Source organism: Carlito syrichta, unplaced genomic scaffold (genome assembly GCF_000164805.1).
Source record: "Carlito syrichta isolate Samal-C Ts95f unplaced genomic scaffold, Tarsius_syrichta-2.0.1 Scaffold301551, whole genome shotgun sequence".
NCBI lineage: Eukaryota > Metazoa > Chordata > Mammalia > Primates > Tarsiidae > Carlito > Carlito syrichta.
The window spans coordinates 31,718-56,720 of NW_007245647.1; the positions used below are offsets into that span (position 1 = coordinate 31,718).

General features: G+C 42.5%; 1 protein-coding gene across 1 annotated transcript in view; it reads right to left on the bottom strand.

Annotated features, from left to right (window-relative positions):
- Positions 1-461: 461 nt before the first annotated feature.
- Positions 462-25,003, bottom strand: part of GRIN2A (glutamate ionotropic receptor NMDA type subunit 2A) — a 174,812-nt gene continuing 150,270 nt past the window's right edge. Inside the window, exons 10-12 of the mRNA XM_008054853.2 lie at positions 9,811-10,049; positions 2,104-3,280; positions 462-1,763 (exon numbers count right to left, since the gene is read on the bottom strand). Of these exons, the coding sequence (XP_008053044.1) occupies positions 1,690-1,763; positions 2,104-3,280; positions 9,811-10,049 (1,490 nt within the window). The 3' untranslated portion in view covers positions 462-1,689. The remainder of the gene's footprint in view (positions 1,764-2,103; positions 3,281-9,810; positions 10,050-25,003) is intronic.

The window sequence follows — 25,003 nt, forward strand, 5'->3', positions numbered from 1 at the left end:
GGGAGGCATTTTTTGTGGCAGGCACTGTGCTAAGAAGTTCCTTGCACAAACATTCCCCTCTCTATCTCCAACTTTTAGAAAACTGGGTATCATTTCATGTAACACATGCACAGGTTTGAGTAGAATAAGAATGGGATAATGCAGGTGACTTAGAAATGACAAATGCTTTGCAGAGTTTTTTTATAGGTCTCTGTTGGTGCTATGAAAAGTTTGCCTCCAATAGAAAGAATATTCCTGAAGAGAGAAATCACTTGTTTCACTGAAGTTTATTCAAAGTTTGGAGGATACTTAGGGCAGATGCAAGAGTGTCTCCTGTTTTGAATTCTTTTGATTTGAGGAAGTTGAGGTGGAAATGAGCATCCAAAAAGATTTGATGATGTCAAGGAAGGTAAACCTAAAACTATGCCAGCCTTTGGCAGACAGATGGCATTGTACTTCTTACAGACCACAGTATGCATACGGCTGTTGGTGCATGTCATCACACAAACAACTCTGGGAAGAACGACACACAGCTAATTAGATACCACCATGGCTGTTTGGAAACTGAGCAAGCTATGGTTACTCTGAGAGGGAAGGGATAACAGATACTATACAACCCTGAGTCATCACCAAAAGGGAAGAAATGCAAACTTACATACACAGGAGTCTCCGGGATAAACTACAATGGCCACTGTGTCATAGACAGAAGGTCCACACTTAGGTATTGAAGATATAAACGTGTTCGTTTATGCAGCTCTGAACAAGACCATCAAAACACACAAATCAACATCCAAAGAGATTCCTGCCAATCTCCTCCTGAGGGTCCTTCTGGCTTTTTGCTATTGATGTGTCTTGGGAATGGACTATCATGAAGGTAGCATAATTACCACAAACACACTGATTTGCTACTCTTTGGGGGAACCTGGAGTTCTTGGGGTTGGAAGTGGGCTGTGATGAAAGGCATAACAATAAAGCTGAAACTGTTATAAGCCAGAATTCCTATTCTCTTGTACATGTCAATCTCACTACAGTGCAGATGCATTCTTAACTGATTTATTTTTGTCTGTGTCAGATTTACATGCATACCATATTGCTTATTCTGTAGTAGAGAAACCATTAGGCATTTCTGAGGAGACAATTACATGGTGGACTGATCTGAATGGAATTTGGAATATAGGAAATCATATTATCACCATTGGCATCCAACACATCATTATTGCCAACATACCTAGTAGGCATGTCCTGAAGACTTGCCTTCGGTTATTTATTTTTTGGTTAAGGACTCACCTATCTGGTGTCTGCCATGCCCAGCACACACCTCACAAGATTCCTTGAGTGGAAGATTACGGCATGGAGCCATGTGCAAAAGAGCCAACAAAAAAAAAAAAAACCTCCCTAAATCCTCTTCCTCTTAGCAGGGTACCATTGGACATCCAACACTGACCCTCCAGCACGCTGGCTGTTACATATGTTTCCCTATAGATAAAACATTAATGGAAGATTTTTAAACATCAGATTCGATACTAGGCATTTTCTTGTACACGCGTCTATTGCTGCAGGAATTTAAAACCCTGGGGGTAGAGTACATATTATTCTTATTTGCAGCGTAAGGCATAACATGCTCCGAAATATACACGTCACTGTGGCCCCGACTGTCCCTGGAACAGTACGATGCCGTTGACCTCAAGGACGAACGAAGATAGCTGTCATTCACCGCCTGGGATGGCAACGTGTGTTTGTAAGGGTCCGAGGGGCATCTCCCAATAACCAAGCGTTGGTCATCCCTGTGGGAGTGGAGGAAAGGGTTATCGGAGGTGTGGTCTGGCAAGAGAGACTTGCTCCTCTTGCTGTCCTCCAGACCTTGGGGGAAGAGGGAGCTTTTTTTCCCCGAGAGTTTGCTTGAGGGGATACTAAGGCTCCCGTACATATTTCCCTCCAGAAGCCGTTCCCGGTCCTTGAGGCTTATGCTCCGGGAGGGCCTGCTAAGGTCTAGCTCCCTAGGCTTGTCGACAATGTTATCGTAGGAATGCTGACGGCTAATCCTCAGCTTGTTCTTTTGTAACTGGAGGGCATTGTTCTGTGCCCAGTCCTGCTGGTAGACCTGCTCCCGGGTGGCTGGGTTACCTGTCTCCTGAAGCATCTGGTCTTCGTCGATGTCATAGAGGTTCCCCATCCGCAGGCAGGCATCACACTTGAAGGGAGACCTCATGGTGAAATGGCCTGAATAGGTGGGCAGGTTGGAAAGGCAGCTTCTGCAGTGCGTGGAGTTCTGCCGATATCGGTCACTGCCCTCGCTGTGAGGGGAACCCTTGTCTTTCAAGGTGAAGTGTTTGGAGTAGAGTTTATACTGGTCATTGTTGGCATGCCCGTCTTCATTATGCAGGGGGTTCCGGTTCGTTGGCAGCGTGGAGTCCCCCTTGCGGAAGTTTTCGTTGTGATCCTGGTAGGGGTCCGGGAAGTCCACATTCTCAGGCAGGGGCATGTTTTCAACGAACTGGGGAGGGTCTAAGTGAAAGCTGGGCTCCTTCTCACTCTCAATGGTGTAGATCTTGTCTCTGGGGGAGCTCGATTTGGTTTTCAGATAGGTGCGTTCGACCTCGCTACAGTCCTTGGGGTATTTGGAGGCCATTGACCTTTTGAAGTTGTCCTTGGTTTTGTGGTTCTTATTGTTGTCGGGTTCCCTATGGCACGTGGCTCGACTTGAAGTTTCTGAAATGTCAGAGTGAGCCATCTCTTCTGGAAGGTACCTAGGGCTCTTTAGGGAGTGGGTCCTATTCTCCATTGTTCCCTCATCCCTCTGGGACACTGGGTTCTGGGACAGTGAATCCTGGCGTATAGAATCCATGGATTTCTTCCAGAGTTGCCGAGATCTGGAGTTTCCTTTGGATTCTGTGCTCACGGCTACCTCCACTGTGTTAGGGTTGGAGTCATTGAGCGTGAGAGGGTGTTGTCCCTGGAACACATAGTTATTGAGGTTATCCTTGTGCCTGTTGGCCACAAATGTTTGGAGTTCATTCATATTGTCCCCAAAAATGCTGTCTTTCCCCTGAAAGGACCTGTTGTCTGAGTAAATCAAGTTGCCCTTATCTGAAACCATGTCCATGATGAGGGAACCTCTTTGGATGAAATCGGCAGCTCTTTTGGGAGAATCCATTCTTGAGGAGTTCATGTTGGACATGTTGGAAATGTTTTTAGCCGATCGGAGGAGTTTTAGCATGTTGCTCTGCGATCCTGTGAGATTGAAGTCTGGAGACTTCTTCTTTTCTTCAATGTGCACTCCGTGGATACAGCTGTAGATGCCCTGTAGGGGAGGAATATAAAACACCATCAGCAGCAGCAGCAGTGAACAGGAAACCATTTCATACTAGAACTTTACCTGCAAAGGTGAGACATATACTTCTTGTGGGAGTGCTGGAGAAACAGTGAAATTCAATATGAATCCTGATAATGTCTCTTAAAGGTATGAGACAGATTGCAAAACATCAGGTTTATCCTGTTGCTCTGGCTTGGGATGATCTGACATCTTTGCAAAGAGTCACACGTGGAACTTGAGAAAAGGTACCAATGGATGCTCATACAGGCTGTAAATGTCTCAGTGCCTCCCAAGTGGCATGTAAGGACAGTTCATTGACCCTCCCCGCATCCATGCTTTTATTAAAGTTTCCCAGCATCATCTTTGATGTTTGGACACCAGAGAGTTAGCTATTGACAAACAAACAAAGTCAGCCTGAAAGGATCCCTGTTGTTCATACTTTTTAGGAATTCCCCTTATCCATGTGTAGAATCAAGGCACGTGTTTTAAGTGGCCAATCAGAAACTACTTCCTCCCTGGACTGATTTGTCTAAAGGAAGTCATGAAAGCCAGATGAGGATAATCAGACTCTTTTTGGAGGAACAGATATGGATGCTCAGATGGAAGGAGGAGGTTGAGGGACTAGTCTTGCCACTATGTGGGGACATTAGGCTGAGGGTGAAGCCATCGCAGTGAGAAGCAGAGCCTGAGGGATAGAGAAAGACACAGTTTGAACTCCCAGAGTCAGTCTCTTGGACTTTTTACTTAATCCACTCAATATATTCTTTGTGTGTGTGTTTGTTCAACATAGCTAGAATTGGGTTTCAGTGACTATTTGTAATGAAGTGTTCTGATGACACAGTGACACCGCCAGGGAACTGAATGACTTAGGGACTCCTAGGCATCTCAAATACAAGCACTGAGCTCTGTGGCCTTGCAGAAGCCACTACCTCTATTTGAACACCCTCCACCTACAGGTGTCCTCATTTTATAAATCCTTCTTCTTTTTTAAAAAATAGTAGTTTAATTTCACTTAAAATAACTGTTTAACTGTAATAAAGGGAAGAACTCTTGGTTGATGCACCAATAACCGGCAAAGAGCATGAGCAAAGTTTTGATTTGTGGCCTCCCTTGCTTTCTCCCACTCTTACCCCAGACGTTGGCAGCTGCACCTAAAGGAAACAGTGAGATCAAGGCTGCAGGAAGTAAGCTGGTCTCCCCAGGACTGACAGGGAGCCAGCCCAAGAAGTCTGTAAAGCAGTTTTAGCAGCTGCTGACTTTGGCATAAACTACAGGAAAGTATGTGTGATTAACTGTGGACTCTGGTAATGGTGACTCTGTTGGTCCCCCACAGCGGGGACAAGCTTTACCCGCAGGGATGCTCACAGAACTGTGACAACCTCAACTCATTTGCACTGCTACATTTTTCTTGTGGTTTTCTAAACACAGCCTTCACTCCATGCCTTCAAGGAAGCATAAGCAGAAAAGCCTACGGTTGTGAGGGTGCACGCTTCTTTCTCTAATCCTCTCAACCCCAGGCTTCACAGTTAAGGCTCCCTGATGCTCAAGGCACTGGCACTGTAGCCTTTCCTGCCTCTCCACAACCTTATCTTGGGTCTCCTGCTATAGGTTGCATGTCGCTGGCTGTTTGTCCCACCATAAAATGATGTCTCCCTCTTCCACTATTGCTTCTGGGGCTGTTGTGGCATCCAGACTGTGGATGCAGAAATCACATAAATGGGTCATGTGTTACACACAGCACAGTTACTTCCTAACTTTCTGTGTTAACCTACGTCTTTCCCACCCAACCTAGAGTTATAATACTCTTATCCTCTGACCTAGAGGGATTCTGCTACTACGGGTGAAAAACCAGTGTGACTTTCTACGCCAGAATAAGCCAAAGTCTATGTCTTTTCTTCCTGTTGGTAGTATTATGAAAACAGTAGTTTTAACTATTTTTTTCCTGATCTTGTACTTTGGTTCTAACACTTTTCCCTCTGCCTCTGGAGATTCTAAAAACTGCCTTCCACTCCTTCACACAGAACAGCATGCTCCCACGGGCCCAGATGAGCTGGCTGCCTTTCTATTTGGAGGGGCCCCACAGAAGTGGTCAGGGAGCTGAGTGGTGTTGCAGGAGATGAGAGGATGGCTGTCGACTGCTTTCTTTGGTCCCTGATATCCCTAGGAGTTATTCGACATAGCCAAGGCAGTTCCCAGGTGTTGAGGTGTTGATCTGCCTGGTGAGGCCATGGAAAGGAGTCGAAGGGATGGACCCAGCCTGGACCCCAGGTTCCTATGACAGCATCCTCCACCTGGGTGGCCCATCCTCTAGATGGGCTGTTGAGGAGAGGGAATGCATATTGCAGAACAGTGAGAGGAGTCAGAGGCCTGGAACCCAGTGGATAGGAGTCCCCGCTCCATCACTAATTAGCTCTGAGGCCTTGCATAAGCCACTACATCCACTTGAGCCTCAGTGTCCACATCAGTAAAATGGGAAACATGTCCTCCTAAAGTGGGCACCAGGGCAAGCTAAAAAATGCATATAGACACCCTGGCACCATAGGTGGTCAGCAAACGAGAGCTGAAGAACTGTCCAATCATCAGGGCCCACCCATATGGTCAATTTGTCCTTCTGCTCTTCCCCGTGAGCTTGGGCATGCAGTACCCACCGTGTTGAAGCTGTAAGAAATGCTTGCTCTTCTTCACTGTTTCAGGTTTGTTCTGGAAAGCCACTTTGGCTTTCTGGTTAGACAAGCAACCCATACTCTACCTCGGGTGCCAACTAAATCCCTGGGCTAGAGTTTTTTTCTTCCCTGCACAGTTATCTCTTTTCTCTTCTTTATTATTCATAGATCCAAGGTACATTTTATGGGTCACAGAAATAAGATGCTCTCTTGGCCCCACAGTAGAGACAGAGCCAGTTACAATTTAGTATTGTTTCAGGCAATTTTCTTTGCACCCCTAGAGGGCGCCTGATGAATCAGAACATTCTCCTCAAGGTATGGGCTCTAGTATCTTTTGTGGTCCCTTTGAGACTGCACCCAATCCCCAAAGCATCTGACTTCTCTGGGTCCCAATAGTGGGTTAGCCCAAGGTTCCTTCCATTCTGTTTCCCAGCTCCCCTCATCTGATCTCACTGGAAAGGCCACCAACTTTCATCTCCCTGGTTTTTGGCTTTGTTATGTCTCCCATTCCTCACATCTCAGGATAAAGTGAGGCAGTCCCTTTTTCAGTGATAGTGAATTTTTTTTTTTTCTAAATAGAAGGGAAGGCATTTTTGGAAAGAAAACAAAAGTTGAGAGTCTCCCACAGATTGTTGTAAGTTGTAAAAGACAGGAGCCACTGCCCTGAGAGAGCTCAGTTCCAATGTTAAACAAATGTCTTCTCTGAGCATTGGCCTTCTCCCTTGGCAGTGCCAGGAGGGCACTTATCCAAGGTGTGCACTTGTGTTGCACTATCCAGGAGCTTCCCTGGGGATGCTAAGCCATGAGGAGGTCCATGTGTGTCTACTGCTTGGTAATAGCTTCCAGTCTATTGGCTGGACATTCAACTTGCTGAGAGGAGACTGCGTGACAGAAAGACCCAGCTTCTGTGCAGAACAAAACCTGGCTTGGAGAAGGAGTAAATTTTAGGGCATCCCGGGTCAGCATCGTTTAGGATGAAGCTTAATCTCTGAAGTTGGTTGAAGCACATGACCCAACCCTGCATAAACAGACAAGTCTCCTTTTTCATGTCCTTTCCCAGTATAATAAGTGAAGTGAGATATTTCTCATTTTTCTAAGGAAATAGAAGGCAAAGTCAAAAAGATCACATCCTAACCTTAGGGGCCTCAGCCCCCCCCCCCCCCCCCCCCCCCATTGCATGGGTGTGATCATATCAACTTTACGAGGTGTTGTGAAGATGAGAAATGACAGGTCCTTATCCACACCCTGGGCATAATTCATTACGTAGTTATGTTCTTGTACTTATGGAAAGTAGGTTCTTTGCTTGAGAACTCCTCACTGCAGATTTTGTTAAAGAAAATGATTGCACACAATGAATTCACTTTTGTTTTGGTGCATGCTCTCTGTGCTGTGCAAACACATATGTAACATATGTACCTAAGATATGCAAAATACGAGCGTATGTGTGTAGATGTGCATAGAAGACCAGCTTTAGTGGTGGTGGTAGTCCTCAACCAAAAGGAAGATCATTTTTTCAATAACCCAGATCCTTGCTCTGAACAGCATCATGGTCTGAACCTATTTTGAGCTCCCCTAACTAATGAGAGAGGCAGAAGAGTACTATTAAGTGTGTGATCTTCCTATTCATTCTTATCAGGCTGCACTTATTTTAAAAGACAAATATTGTCTGGAGAGAAGGAGAGTCAGAGCTCAAGCAGGATTCCCTGCAGCCTCTGGAGATACAGCAGCGATGGTGGTTGAGAGTTCCCCAGGGGGCACAGAAGTCTCTACATTGCTCCCATAGGACATGGGGTCCTCTCTCCCCTAGGGAAAGGGAGGCTAAAGTTTACATTCCAGCCCATCAAAAACTCCCTCAACAATGCCTTCTCCTGTGCTGCCTCCCTCCATCTCCATCTTTTGGAAAGGGACTGAGGGCTTCAGTGCGTTTCTTGTAATGATGATTCTATCAATTTGGCTTCCTTAATGGTGTCTCAGACAGAGGAAACACTCTTCCAAAAACAAGCAAGATTTACAAGTAAATGCTACAGTGTTCATTTGCTTGGTGATAATCCCAGAATCATTTGGATATGAGAAGCCTTTAGTAATGGGCTGAGAGAAGCAGCTTAAAGTTGGCATAATACCTAGCTGTATGCATGTATGTTGTTATTTTTAAGCAATCTATGTGTTTAGATGCCATCAAGCTAATTAGGAAATATGTATTTGCACAGAACCCAAATTTGGAGTGTAACTGAATGGAGAAAATAAATCTTCCTCACTGAGCCAGTGTGTACCTTCTGAATCTCCAAAGTTCTTGAAATTACCAAATGCTAAGAATATACATATTTAGTTTAAAGCGATGATTTAGTTTTCTCAGCAGACATTAGTATATAAAATTCAATGTTTTTAACCAAAATTTTTCACCATGTTTCAAATCCTAATTCATTAAGCTATGCCAAGGTTAAATTAAAAAGAAAGAAAGAAAAGAAAAAATAACAAGGAGAAACATGTAGATAAGTGGGTGCTTAGAAGGTAAATAGATAGATTATACTGTTCTAGAAGATGTTTGGACAATATGCATGTGTGTGCTCTTATTTTGATGCAAGGAGGTGACTAGGTTGCACTGCATGTGTGATCATAAATTATGTGAGCCATATTTACATATATGTTCATAGGATGAACTGTGTTAAATCTCTTGTGTTGCTTGTATGTGATGTTTGTGGCTTGTGGAAGAGTTCAGGCCTTAGCTGGTGCCACAGCATCTGATTCAAATCCTGGCTCCACCTTACAGGCTGTGTAGACCTTAACCTCATTCCTCTGAGTTTCACTGTTTACAGTCTGGGACTTATAGCAGTAACTCCCTCACAGAGTTGGTTTGTAGATTAGATGAAATGAAGAATATCAAGTTCTTGCATGCTGTTGTGCACCTGTAGGTGTTCCACAAATACCAGCATTTCTGTGATCATTACCGTTACTGATGAATTATGTCACATGGACCTTGATGGCAATACACGCATGCCATACTAGGCTGCATAAAAGGTGGTTTTCCTGTATTGCATGTGAGCTCACGATAGCATGTGTATTCGGTGCTGTTGTTTATGTTGGGCTGAATGTGTATTTTGTTTTCTGTTAGGTGTGTGTGCATTTTCTTCTGGTGCTTTACTTCTGTGCTTTATTTCAGGCTCTGCCACATTGCACATGCTCTTTGTTTTGTTAGATGTATAAACACATTACATACCACTGCACATAGATTTTGCTTTGTTGTGCACGTCCTGTGGCAATGCATGCACAAATAGTAACATCCTTCATAGAAGTGATAATAGTATCATATGGCAGATCTGACTGTGGTCAGAGGCTAGCTTTGCTTGGCCCACACATTTTTTTTAAATGGAGTTAACTAATATTTTTAAATGAAAAAACTTCACATAAAATCAGATGATATTTTCTTTTTCAAAAACTAGAATATGTGATAATATTGGCCCTACATTCCCATAAGACAATACTCGCTAGGAGTTAAAGATGGCTGCCCCCTTTAGGTGTGGTAAACATTAGGCAATTTGCCACAGTCCTCAGCATTCCATATTGTCCCTCACTTTCACACCAGCTTCATGTTTCATCTCATTTGTGCTATTTTTATCATTCCCATCCTGTTGTGCCCACTCCCATTCCCGTTCTGGCTTCCACAGTCAACTGGGTTTGCAACTTCTGGTTTATGAGTGCACAAAGTCTGGATGCCTTCTGACAAGCCCAAGAAGAGCTGGGAGTGAGGAGAGGGTATGCGGACCCCATTGAGGCATCAAGAATCCCTGATTTTCTGGAACTCCCGTGCTTTTCTAGACCTGTCTGCCACACTAGGAAGTAACTGCCATGGGTACTGACCCTGCTGATGGAGAAGAGCAGCCCAGGCCGGTCGGAGCACACGCCTGTGAAGCAGAAGCGCAGTTTCCAGTAGAAGAGGTGTTCCCAGATGAAGGTGATGAGGCTGAGGGCCATGGCGGCGGCCAACATATAGAACACGCCCGCCATGTTGTCGATGTCCAGCTGACTGCTCATCACCTCGTTCTTCTCATTGTGGCAGATCCCCGTGAGCCAGAGTGTCTCCAGTTCCTCCATCTCACCTGGACAGAACACAACATCCACAGGCAGTGAGGACCAAAGCACGCACTTTGGGCCAGACACCTCTGAGGTTGGGACAGACACGTGTGACTCACAGCTGTGTAACCTGAAGGCAGGATATGAGCTCCCCAAGTCTCCATTTGCTCACTTGTGGAGTCGAGACAATACGGATAACAGCACGAACTTAATGTTGTTGCTGTGAGTGTGAAACGAGAGAACACGTCTAACAAACCTAGCACCATTCTTGGTTCTGCTTTTTGGGGGTACCTTTTGGTTTTTGGGGATCATGATTACATTTTTCCTACTTTGCTTTCCCCTACCCTCGCCCTCAACCTTCACCCAAGCTTGGAATAGGACACAGGGATGAAAGAGCAGCACGCTACAGTGGAAAGATTTTATTTCAATTCTGACTTCATCATGTACCAGCTGCCTGACCTCAGAGACAAGGTTATCCTGTCTGTGGAATGGATATAATAATAAGGCATTCTTCTTGTATGAGGATCAAGTTGTGGTGAGGACCAAATGAAATTAATACGCGTAAAATCCCCAAAGGTCCTGGCTCATGGTAAGTTTTCCTACGGTGTGGCAAAATATTTATTGTTGTAATGGAAATGCCTAGCACAGTGCCTGGCATATGGTCATCCTAAAAATATTAGTTTCTTCTTTTTCCCACTCTTTAGAACAGCTGGGAATACTCCAAAAAGTCACACACAAGCAATGCACTTAGATCACAAAACTTCAATTGAAAAGAGACATTAAGCCGGGCTCGGTGGCTCAGCCTGTAATCCTGCACCTTTGGGAGGCTGAGGTGAGTGGAATGCCTGAGCCCGCAGGTTTGAGACCCACGTGGGCAGCGAGACTTCATCTCTACAATAAAGCAAAAAGATCAGCGTAATTCCGGCTACTTGGAAGGCCGGGAGCGGCCACTGCACTCCAGTCTGAGCAACAGAGTGAGACTCCAACTCAAAAAAAGAAAAGAAAAGAGACATTAAACTGGCTATAAATAGCCCCTTGAATACTAAACTAAACTACTCCCCTCTCCCCCACCACTTCAGCTGGCGATGAAAGAATCAGGTGGTTTTTTCAATGAAAAAAAGGCAAGCACAGTTAGCATTATTTTGTGTTTCTCTTTATGTGTATCCAGTTGCCACTTAAGAGAAAATTGTCTGATCTACACATCCAGTAATCATACTGTGTAGCAATTCACTAAAGGATGGCACTTAGAACTAGATTCAGCCTTTAAAAAGTATCCTTCAAGGACAGCGAAAATCAAGGAATATGCATCTAATGTAAAATAAAAAGAATGACTGTATTTTATACATGTATGTATATATGAGGGGTGACCCTCGAAAAACCTGGAATAATCTTTTGATGGGCTGGAAGTTGTTCCTCTGGATCAACCGATCAACCAAAGTTTCTATCCAGAAATTTTGAGAAGGTTGCATCATGACTTACAGAAGAAACATTGTGAGTTGTGGCAAACAGACGATTGGTTCTTCTACCATGACAACACACCTGCCCAAACTGCAATGTGTGTTCAGTAGTTTTGGATGAAGATGGCATGGTCTCCATGCACCACCCTTCCTATTCACCTGATCTCACCCTGAGCAAGTGTTTTTTGTTTCCCCAGATTAAAAAAAGGCCCTCAAGGGGGGACATTTTGCTGAAATGGAAGAGGTGAAACCATCAATGGCAGAAATACTAAAAGGCATCAAAACTGACAAGTTTAAAAATTCCCTTGAGCAGTGGAAAAAGCATCTTGATAGATGTATTGCATCAAACAGAGAGTACTTTGAAGGTGACTGAAGTTTAAACATGCAAGAATAAATACACAATTTTTATAAATTCCAGTTTTGGGGGTTCCATCTCAAATATGACCTCTAAGATGTAATAAAAGGCATGCAGAAAAAAATAAAAGAAATAACTCCAGATGTTTATATTGATTTTCTTTTGAAGAGGTAAGCCATAATTATCGATTGCATATTGGTCTCTTTTTAAAGTTTTATAAAATTAGTGTGCATTGTTTTTGTATAGTTTTCCCTCTTGAATGATATAGCTGAACATAGAAATCTAGGTTGGCAATTTTTCCTTGACCTTTTGAGGATGCTATTAAATTTTCTTCTGATCCGGATTGCAGCTGTCGAGAAGTCAGCTGATCATCGAATTGCTGTTAGTTTCTATACAACCTATATTTTCCCTCTAATTGTTTTTGAGAATTTCACTTTGTCTTTGATGTGAAATCAAGGCATGGATTTGTTTTATTTGTTCTGCTCTAAACTCAGTGTGCCTCTTCAACCTGAAGACTCAAAATTTAAATGCTGGCAAAAGTTCACCAATTATTGCTTTGAATATTAACTTTCCCCATTCCATCATTTTTAAAGTAAATGGATTTTATTTTTAGAGTAGTCTTCTATTTACAGAGAAAGTACAGAGTTTCCATATACTACCTCCCCCCTAGGCCTGTCAGTGTCCCCCATTAACATCTTGCCTTGATGTGGCACATTTTTTATAATTCATCTGGGTAAATCCCTGGGAGCACTGCTGGATTCTATGGTAAGGCTGTGTCTTAGCTTTGTAGGACACTGCCAAACTGTCTTCTCCAGTGGCTGCACCACTTTGCATTCCTACCAGCAATGAATGAGAATTTATGTTACTCCACATCCTCACCAATATTGATTAGAGTGGTCAGCGATAGTGTTTGGGATTGTAGTCATTCTAATCTGGGAGTAGTGCTATCTTATTGCTTTTATTTGCAATTCCCTAACGGCATATGACAGTACTATCTTTTTTCTTTCCCTAACAATGTTGTTTAAAATATCATGGACCTTCTTATTCTATCCTCTAGGATATTAACTTTGTTTTCATATTTTCACTCCTTTATCTCTCTATGCTGCATTTGGATGGTTCCCACAGATCTGTTTTCTAATTCATTTATTCTTTCATTAGATGAATTAGAAATAAATGAATTAGAAATACACACACCCCATATATATTTACTTAGTATAAATATATTTAACAAAATTACATAAAATCGACTATGCTTCAGGGACTGTAATACACACACACACACACACACAGAGAGAGAGAGAGAGAGAGAGAGAGAGAGAGAGAGAGAGAGAGTCTCGCTCTGTTGCCCAGGCTGAGTGCAGTGACAGTGACATGATCATAGTTCAGTGTTGCCTCCAACTCCTGGGCTCAAGCCTCTTGATTAGCTGGAACTACGGGCGAACGCTGTCATGTCTGTCTAATTTGTATTTTTTAAACTTTTTTTAGAGGTGGGTTCTCGCTATGTTGCTCAGGCTGATCTCAAACTTCTGACTTCAAGCAATCCTCCTGCCTCAGCCTCCCAAAAGCACTGGGATTATAGGTCACTAGTACTATTTAGCTTTATGTCTTAATTTTATGTTTATGTTTTATATTAATTTTAATATATTTAATGTAATAATTCTGCTTGTTCTTTTTATCGTATATCCCACTCTTCCATTATGATTTTTTAAACATGTATGTGTTTAACAATTTCAAACCTATAGTCTTTCAGATTATTCTCCCCTGCTCCACCTATCTTAGTTCTTGGGATTCTCATTCCTCTGTGGTGTGGTCTGACTCTCATGGTGGGCTACTTCTTTGAGACATTTGTGACTTTTGTTCATAGGATAATCTTCTGCAGAGTTGTTCTCCCTTTAAGACCCATGGGACTCCCAAGAACACAAGAGTATAGAAATGTCCCTACAGAAGGTTTCTGGGTTGATGTCTGCCAGGCTCTAGGGTTTTTTAATGTACCAGTTTTTATGTGAAAAAATTTCTTACTGTGATTACTGCACCATTTAAGTAGCATACATTTGAATTCCCATACTCACTTGGGTTTTAATTTCTCACTCAGAGCTTCAAACAGATGGCAAGCCTTGCATTTTCTTTACTTTGATGGACAGAGATTTTCCTAGACTCCTTTTCATAGACCAAGTGACTCATTAAAGGTCTCAGATTTGTTAATCAGAAAAAGAAGCATACATATTAATGAGATTAAAAAATAGGAAATCCATCCCCTTTCAAGTTCTCCACCCACAGAGAAGGGTGCTGGTTGATCAGTGGTGCAGGAGAACTGAAGGGAAGGGGGTATCTTGGTTTAATTTCTTTCCCTCCAACAGCCTCCAGTGCTTTCACACAGTCATCAAGGCGAAGGCAGACTCTAACAGTATCTCATTGTCAACCTGACATTATCACAAATTCATCCAAGTTCCTCTGCCCAACCATGTGCCCCAAGATCTACATGACTGTTTCCTCTTCTCCCAAAAACCACTCATGCCATTCCTTTCAAAACACACCATGCCATTGACTTTCCCCTCCCTTTGGAGTGTGTGAGGACACAAAGATTGGAGCTTTTCACCATGACTCATCACATTCCCAGCACATCTTCCTACTGGTACTGTCCCAAAGACAGCCTGGTTTGTAAGCCTGGAACAGGAGTAGTTTGATACAAGAAACATCGTCTTCATTCTCTGCAGGATATAAATATAAAGATTTTCTGCTGCCCTTTGCCCAAACAACACCTCTTTTTAAAATAAGTCAACCTGGTAAACCAGACCTCCATCCTGAAAGGAGAGCAAATGCACATTTTTCAATACCAATTACAGCCCGTTCCAATCATTTTTGAATTAATCATTTCCTGCCTCGTGGCCCTCTTTGACTAGTGTACTGAACTGTAGTTCAAATACTTTCTTATTTCATTTTTAATTTACCCAAGTACATTGTAATCTCCTGGAGGGAGATCAGGGACCATGTTTTATGGTTCTGATATTTCTCATAGCCTGCAGCACGTAGTGAGCACTGAATCCATATTTTCTGTTTCTGTTTCTTTTCTGATATTCCCAGGCTTAAATTGGGCAGCGTTGCAGAAGTGCTCAGATCTGTTTGGCGGGTTATTCTGCCCTATCAATAGAGAAAATGCAGAGCAAAAGGGACCTTACAGTGGACTTGAGAGTAAAAAGCTGGGATATATGCATGCTTTAGCTAGGGTGAAGCATCAGATGGCATTTTCCAAGGAGCAGCTCATTCCACCGTCAGCTTCTCCCATTACAAAGAGGTCATGATCTTGGTCGGGGTGATCTTACGAACCAGAGCAGGCAAATGGCAGAATTAAATCCCTTTCCTGCAGCAGACTCATTCTTGCTGAGAAGACATGAGCTTTTAAATGCTCTCATGGGAACAGAAAAATCTGGGCAGTTTTGGATTTGCAGCTATATACCACATTGTCTTTCTCTCCCTACCTGAAGGGATGGCACCCACATCATTATCAAAGCCCTCTCCTTTTGGGTTTATACCTGCAACTGCAGTACACTCATAAACACTTGCACCCAAAGGAAGTTATACATGTTCAAGAGTTCTTCCTATGTTTGTCTTCAGGGGAGATATTGCCAGCCACAAGTATCTCTGCTGACCTCAGAGTTCTGCACTATCCTAAGGAAGGCCGTAAGCTCAGGACATACAGCAAGGTGCCAAGGCCTCTTCCTTCCTAGTGTCGGCAACAGTAGAAGGCATCGTGATGGGGTTTCATAAGTTCGAGAGATGCAAAACCTACAAGGGAGCAGGCAAGGATACTTGAGGCAGTGTTGTGCTCATCTCAGACGCGCTTCCATTGGTTGCTTGGGTGAGGCTTAAGAGGGTTGGCCAGACAGGAGGTACAGATGGGACACAGACAGTGCAGGTTGATGCACGAGTGCAGAAGTACCTCACATTATCCATCTACTCACTTACATGGTAGAAGCCGTGGGCTTTATATTTGAAAAAAATTCCACTAAATACTGTTCAGCAAGTCACAAGAAAGAATGTTTCAAGTAGAAAACACTAGAATGAGCTATAAAAAGAAGCGTCTTTCCGTGAAGATGTTGGGGAACATGCCCAATGATTTGGTAAGGTCTAGATATTCACAAGGAGGAGGTATATTAGAATCATGTTCTGAGTTAGACTGCCTGCATTCAACCCCTGCTTTCCAGATGCTCTACTTACCTGTTTGTATACTCTTTCATTCATAGATCTATTTTTCTATTTAATAAAATTACATAAAGTTGACTATGCTTTAGGGACTGCACTAGGGCTTTCAAAAATGGACTCATGGGTGGATGGCCCATTTTACAAATGAGGGCCCTAAGGTGCAGAGAGGTTAAGAAACTTGCACATTACTCTCTAAGATCCAGTTTTAGTGTCTACCAAATGAGAGTATAGAAGTATTTATCTCATGGGTGTCTTGTTAGAATTAAATGATGTTGCATGCACACAGTGCCTGACACACACTCCTTACTCAGTAAGTGTTTCTGGAGAGATCATTACCACCTAGAATCATAGAAGCTGCAGGGTAGGGTGGACCACATAACCCTTCCAACCCATGCAGTCTATGATGCCAAGAATGCATGTCCAAGGAGAAAGGTTGGGTCAAAGTAAGAGAAATCAGTTCCCTATTTGCCCTAGGACTCATCCTCAGCACTTCCAGAGGGACTGCAGTTGCTTTTCAGATTAGATTTCATTATATTCTGCAAGACTGTTTAAGAGCTAAAGGGATTGCTTTGGGAAAGGATTTTACAGCAAGCAATGTGATGGAGGCTTGCCATATATTTCTCCCCCGAGGTCAGATGTGAAAAATCCATTTTGAACCTGTACCCTTTAGGCTTTGTCCAGAATTTGCTGAAACTCGTCTTCTAAAAATCAGCTTCCTCAGGTACTCATCTACACTTTTTTTTCTTGTTTTCTGGCCAAAGCACCTGATCCTCGGCAGTGGTGGTATAAAGTGTGGTTTTGGGAAGCTGGGCTTGACATTCTGTTTTGTTTCTGGTCAAGGAAGGTCTTGTTTGTTTTTTTTTTTTTTTTGGTCCTCTGGGGACTTCATCTGTTTTTTTCTTTACTCACTCATTCATTCATTCGCTCACTGAAAAGAGGACATTTCCAAAGCACTCAACACATGGTGGCATCTTTGCATTTTCATGCAGAGATGAATTACACAGAGTTTTTGGCCTCTAGGAGCTCTGTCCTGGGGGAGAGGGAGTCATGAAAGCCAGTAGTTATGGCAGAAAGAATGAGATGATTGAATTTGCACAGGGCTGGAGGCAAGAAGCAACAGGGAGTGTTTCAAAATCAGCGAGTAGTTTGGGATTTCTGGGAAGAAAGAAGGTATCAGAGGAGGAGCCTGAAGAGCAGGATCAAAATGGAAGGGCCTCGGCATTCAGGCTAAGAAGTCCTGGGTACCCTGGGAACAGCAGGTTCAGTAGATGTGCAGCTGTGCAGAACACGGTGCCCCAGTTGCTTTCTTGGTGGATGCAAGATTCTTCAGTTGCTGCTCATGTTTCTCCAGCCATGACCCCATGATCAGAAACCTAATGTCTCCTCCCATACAGCATAAGGAAGGCTGTTATGGGTGAGTGTGAAACGTCTCATCCAATGGCGATTTACACGATGGTGCCACAGTGTGGAGGAACGTCACTGGTGAATTTGATCACTGTGACATAACCACTATTAGAGTCCTGTCTTGATCTCAGAGTCAAGCAGAACATGAAGATTAAGCTCACCTGCTTCCAGGATATGGAGTGACTGGGAGAAACCCACTTGCAAGAAACTGCTGACAAGGATCCATTGCAAACTGTCATCAATATCATATTCATCCATAATGTTCTACTCTGAATATACCAGTTGCATGGTATGGTGCTGAAAACTGGCAATAGCTCGGAGGTCTCCACCTCCAAGAAGTCTTCTCTAAATGCACAGGAAAATGAATATGAGACTACGATGATATCCTGTATATATCTTTGATAGAGAATTTGTCACATCAGAATCTACTTGTCACTTGCTTTTACATCTTTATCAATGGGAGGTGAGTTTATTTGGGATAGGGGTCTTGTCTTCTTCTTGTGCGCCCAGTCTGTAGCACAGGTCTAGGACATGAAACTTCATCGAGTGTAGAGGACACAAGGCTTCTCTCTCCTTGATGGGTTTGTGATCCACAGATCTGAGGATCAGCTAGAGCCCAAATGAGGAAGAAATCTGTGAAGCCCCAGACAAAGGGGTCAGGGATAGATTCTGAAACCCAGAAATCAAGGCTGGCTCTCAGACAAGCATGTTTCAATCAAAGATTCTAGCAATAGAGTCTGGTGGTTTCCCACAGGGAATGGACTTCCATCTATAGCTGAAAGACGTCAGGAGGTTGCCACTCCTAGTCCCATTAGGGTTTGCTGTGAATACTGAGAGGAGAACTGACCCCGTTTCAGTTTTACTTCATGTCTTGCCCAGGGGTTGGGCACTTTGGGTTTCTCAGAAGCCCAAATGGAATTGGAAATGGCAAAGGAACAAGGTTCTTTGTGGGAAATCTAGGGCAGAGATTCATCGGCAGCCTCCTGTTATGGAAACAGACTCGGTCATCGTGAGTCCTAAACTGTGGTCCTGGGCTGGAGGATGGTGTATGGTCTGCACGACTGAGACCAAGTCCCTTCCTCACCCAGTTGTCTTGCATACGAAGGGAAGCTGCAGGTCAGGTTTGGGGATGTGACCTGTGGCCTTGGAGCAGAGTAAGGTCAGCCAGACCATCTGAGCATTAATCTTGGGGCTTTGGCTTCATCAACTCCAGTCTCAACTCAAAGCCAGGTGCATCAAATCCACCCTCCTGGATGCATCAATGAGAAATTCATCTCTTTCTCCTTTCCCTGTGGTGATCCCACACCCTAATGTTCAAAAAAAGATGTTTTAAAATCCTCAAAACAAACAAAAAACCCAAATCTGACAAATAAGAAAAAACAAAAAAACCTAAATAAGAGAAAAATAAGACCCATGTAACCTTGAGTCCGGAAATCATATTCTGGAGCCTATGACCATTGTACTCATGATCTCAGAGGGTCACTGAACTATTTGCTGAACAGAAAAAAATATTTTTAATAGGGTGGTGACAGGAAATAGTACAAGATTCTGGACACAAATAGATTAAATTTGGAAGATAAATACTCCTTATTTAAATGTCAGAATATTCCATTTCTGTATAATGCTGAGAAGTCACAAAACCAAAATAAAAATAGGGCTAGGCTTAAATGTATCCAGTTGGATGCAGAGGCAGACTGTCTTTGCCATAAATGTTTCACCACCACCTTCCAGTTGAGGTTTCTGCTCCATGGATAGAGCTCGAGAATTGCAGAGTGCACTGCTACTTGTCACCATGTGGGAGTTCATAGGCCATATGATGAGCTTTGCAAGTTGGAACTGGAGAATCTTATACACACAGGTTCCCAAACTATGTCTCTTGGAGAAGAAAAGGAAAAAAGAGAATTGGACAATTCCACCAAACATCCAATAATACACATGGGCACAATTTTCCATTGGGGGTCAAGTTGGGAGAGAATTCTCTAAAGTTATATTGCAGGAAAACTTGTGGGAAGTCTAGAAAAACCTATATGTACCAAGCACCTCTGGAAGGTGTTTAACCAATGTTCCATTCAGAGATAGAGATGGTCAAGCGGATATGACTGAAAACGCATAAGCCTTTGTGAGCGTAAATGAATTCGTAGTAACTTCTGGCATTGTATACTTAATCAATAGACCTCAAAATTCCATGACTCAATATGTAAGGGTGTGAGGACTTTTATTATCACAAAGGGGTTCTTATGTTTTGAATGTAGATTTAAGAATAAAAATATGCCGGGCGTGGTGGCTCAAACCTGTAATCCCAGCACTTTGGGAGGCCGAGGTGAGAGGATTACCTGAGCTCAGGGTATAGACCAGCCTGGGCAACTTGGCGAGACCTCATCTCTACAATAAATCAAAAACTTAGCTGGGCATGGTGGCACATGACTGTAGTTCCAACTACTTGGAGGGCTGAGGTGGAAGGATCGCCTGAGCCCAGCAGGTTGAGGCTGCGGTGGTCATGAGTATGCCACTGCACTCCAGCCTGGGCAGCGGAGTGTGAGACTCTGACTCAAAATAATAATAATAATAACAATAATAATAATAATAGCCTCATACCCCATGCTGTTTTGAAAGCCTCTGGCTAAACTAGGATTCTAGTAGCAGAGTAGCTAAAAACCCTGCCCCAACAGAAAATAAAGGAGGGTCGAATGTGGATGTTTCCAGTGTGCCTTTCACAGGATATGACTTTTACTTGGAAAATGGTCTAATGACTAGTAAACCAAGAGGTCCCTGACAGGAGAAACTTTTTATACTTGCAGATGGCCTTGTGGCTCTTGTCTGACCCGTGTCCAGTTTATGTCCACCTGACCATCAATCTGGACTGGGATCCCAACCTTGCAGCCCGGGTTCACATGGAAGGAACAAATTCAGTACACCACTATAGTAGAAAATAAGTTCAAAGATTTATTACTCACAGATCCTGGCACAGAAGAGATGGCACAATGAATCAGGAGGACAATTTTCTGTTCCTGTGTCATGGAGGCAGGAATAAAGAGTCAGGCAGAGATAGATAGATAGAGAGAGAGAGAGAGAGAGAGAGCCAGCATCGCTTGGTGACTAGCCAACCAGCAGTATATATAAGGACATAGGGTGTGGGTCACTTTAAGTTTGAGGGCAAATACCTCAATGATTTGTTAAAAGGAAGCAGCAGGAAAGCAGAGAGCCCTCTTCCAGGCAGGAGAGATGCCATATCTTAAGTTCTTGTCTTTGGCCACAGGCTCAGTCATTTGGGCGTGGCGTCCTATTTCTAATGTCAAGGCAGCAACCTTTGATGTGTTGTTCCCGTTCCACATGTCAAGAAATATCTCCTTTCTTTCAGCAAGTAAAATCACCTCACAGCTTTTCAGGTTCTTTTTAATGGAAGTGTTGTCAGCAAGCTCCTTGAGACTGTAAAGTCCATAAGCAAAATGGATCACTCCCATTTGATCTTCACCCCCCACTGCCTACGACAGCACAGGGAGCTTGATGGGCGCGCAAGACATGGTTGTGGAATGAAGAAGTGAAGGGGAGAGTGGGATGGAAGAAGAGGGGAGAGAAGAGGCAGGAGGAGAAGGAAGAAGGGGATGGAGAGGAGCAGAAAGGGAGAAACAAGACTCTTTATAGAAAGGACCCTATCCCAGTTGTCAGTGCCATCTGTCACTAAAGCAGAAGGAAGACCCTATTTTGTTTTGTTTTTCCATGGAGAGACATGGAGTGGTGTGGAGAGCTGGGCTATGGCCAGAGAGCTCTCAGCTCTCTCTGTGATGACATCTGCTGCTTAGGTGAGGAAGTGCTCCTCCAGCCTTCTCTCCTTTATCCCAAGTTTGAAGTACCAGGTGGGGTGAGATCCGTGGTCAGGGTCTGAGTCTGAGAGCACATGGGGATAGCAGAGAAGCTAGATTTATATGCTAACTTACGAAAGCATATGGGGAAGACTCCACAGTCCTCTGACCCCATTCTCCTAATGATAAGTCTGAGGTCAGGTTATAGGAACCAGGGTCACAAAATGTCAGTGTTAAAGCAGGGGAAAGAATTTGGATCTGTAAATGATCATACAACATGTCCAACCACACAGTCACTGGGAACATGCCTAGGGTTCAGTTGCACAAATCCACTTTACCTCTCTCATAGAAGGTGGGAAAAGGGCACTTGGAATTGAAGGAACCACATGCATGGCTAGCGGGAATGTCAATTGGTTGTATATCCTCTGAAAACTAGTTGGAAGTATCTATTAAAGATAAGTATACGCACTCCATGACCTAGCAAGTTCATACCTAAGTATATTCCTGCACAAATAAGCATCTTGGTACACAAAAAAGAGTATAAAAGTAGTCAAGACAGACAAAAGCTAGAAATGATGCAAATGCCTATCAACAGCAAAATAGATACATAAATTGAGGTATATTTGTACAATAAAATACCACACAATAATGAACAAAATAATGAGTTGTTGTTACATGTGGTAATACATATTAACATCATAAAAGATACAAATGAATATATGTTGTATGATTCAACCATTTATTTGAAGTTTAAGAGGAAGCAATGCTAATCCATGGCCATGGAGGATAGATTGTTGGTAGGTCTTGGGGGGAACACGGGTTAACAGAGCCATGAGGGAGCTCTTTGGGTTGCTGCCACATTCTGTATCTTGATCTAGATGGCAGCTGCACAGTTGTATAAAAATTAACTGGACATCAGGGCTTATGTAATATAGTGAATGTATGTCACAGTTTACAGAAGGAAAAATGTTAAAAAAAAAAAAAAAGAATTGAGTTGGACAGAACAGGTGTAAGGTCTTCTTTTATCTGGGGGGGTTAAGAGAGGGAATACAAGGAAAGTAGAAGAAAACAGACTTTCTAAACCAGAGAGAAAAATAAAAACTTCTTTAAAAGTATAACATTTCCTTACAAAGGGAGAAAAAGCTCTTCAAAGATGAAGGGGTGTAAGTTCTATTTAGTCAAATTCTTCCATATTGTTGGAATTATTTCAAAAGAATGTGTCTTACTTTATCATTTAAGACAGAGATTAGTCATCCTTTGTTTGTTTTGTAAAAGGCCAATTAGTAAATATCTTCAGTTCTTTTGGCCCTATGATCTCTACCACAACTACTTAACTCTTCCTTTGTAGCACAAAACCAGCCAAAGACAATATACAGTACATGAATGAGTATGGCTGTGTTCTGATAAAACTTTATTTATACAGAGGATGGGTCAAGTGAGCTATAGTTTGCAGAATGCTGATTTAAGCAATCAGAAAAGGAAATGAAATAATATTTTTTTGAAAACCATGTATGTGTATTAGTCCATTTTGCACTGCTATAGAGAGGTATCCAAGTTTGGGTAATTTATAAAGACAAGAGGTTTATATGACTCATGGTTCTGCAGGCTGTACAAGCAGCATAGTGCCACATCTGCTTGGCTTCTAGTGAGGCCTCAGTTTTTACGCATGAGGGAATGCAAGGGGAGTTGGCTTGGCTTGTCACATGGCTAGAAAGGGAACAAGAGAGAGAAGGAAGGTACCAGGGTCTTTTAGACAGCTTTCGCATGAACTAACAGAGTGAGAACACACTCATTACTGTGAGGACCGCACCAAGCCATTCATGAGGGATCTGCTTCATCCCCCAAACACCCCAGCTAGGTCACACCTCCAACACTGGGGATCACATGACAACATGAGGTTTAGAGGGGACAGACATCCAAACAATATCAAGATGTGAACAAGAAAAATCCCAATTTAAGGAGATCCTCATTGTTATCATCCGTACTTACTATTCGATGGGTATTATACCAAGCTATCCTGATACATTTTACCATTCAGTGTGATGAGGTTGGCACCACTACAACCCACAAGTTAAAGAGGAATAAATTGGCCTTTAAAAAAGGTGAGTAACTTCCCCAAGACCACAGAGCTCAGAAAGATTACTTCTCATATTTGAACCCAAAGCCTTTGTACCTACCTAAGCCCCATGTTGCTATATAATGACTTTTTTGCATGAAATATTACAACCAAAGTTTTTTGATTTTTGTTTTTTTGAGTTGGAGTCTCACTCTGTCACCCAGACTGGAGTGCAGTGGCCGCTCCCGGTCACCGCAGCCTCGCCTGTTGGGCTCCGGCGATCCTTCTGCCTCAGCCTTCCGAGTACTACAGGCATGCGCTACCACGTCCGGCTGATTTTTTTGATTTATTGTAGAGATGAGGTCTCACCTGCCCAGGCGGGTCTCAAACCCGCGGGCTCAGGCAATCCATTCACCTCAGCCTCCCAAAGGCACAGGATTACAGGCTGAGCCACCGAGCCCAGCCTACAACCAAAGTTTTAATAAAGTATTAAAATATGTTAAATGTTCATTAAAAAAACAAATAAATGATCAAATAAGATGAACATGGAATTCCTTTTTTTTTCATATTCACTATTGTTCAAGAGTTCAAATTAGGGCAACTCTGAGATGGTACACTGCACCTTCTGAAATAGCAGAAAGAACTATAATATTCAATCTTTGCAAAAATTGATACATTGATCCATTATTAATACTCCAGATGGGAAAAATCTTTTTGAGTATTAATATGACACTATATATCAAGATTCCTAGTCTTGATAATGGTTTATAGCCACTAATCTTTCAAATTCTAGATCTAAGAGTTTGTTGCAAATAGAAGACTCAAAAGAAAAAAAAGGCATGAGTATGTTTCTTCCATCACTATCTATGCTAGCAAAAAACAAAAATATTTAACATTAGGAAAATAATATAATGATTTCTAGTTTTAAAATGATGACATTCTATGCAAAAATTAACATGATTGTGAGAGCATATAATGTAGCAACATACAAATGTTTAAAATATAATCGAAGGTGAAAATAATGGAATATAAAAGTGTATATAAACAATAATTATAATTAATTAAAGAAGTACGTCCATAAGTAACAGGACCCAGGAGGTAATGTATAAATTTAAAACAATTATGTTAAGGTGGTAGGTCAGGTGATTATATACACATAAGCCCTCTGTATCCATGAATTCTGCATCTGTGAATTCAACCAACTAAGGACTGAAAATATTTGGGAAAGAAAAAGTTGTGTCTACTGAATATGTACAGGCTTTTTTGTCATTATTTCCTAAACAATACAGCATAGCAACTATTGACATAGCATTTACATTGCATTAGCTATTATAAGTAATCTAGAAATGATTTAAAGCATAAATAAGAATGGACACAGATTATATACAAATATTATGCCATTTTATATCAGAAGCCTAAGCATCTGTGTATTCGGTATCTGCACTAGGTCCTAGAGCCAATTTCTTACAGTACCAAGGGACAACTGTATATAGAACATATTGCCTTTCCAAATGAAAGTGTTTTAAAAATATAGACTGAGAGGGATTTGGGGCCACTGTTTATCCATCTCATTAATCTTGCACAAGGCTATGTGACATTAGTGTTTGACTTACCAGCAAGACATTCATTATGTCTTATTTCCCACTTTGATGGTTCTCTTGACATTTGACTTTCCTGGTTTGAGCGATTCAGTGCTTGTCAGGCATGG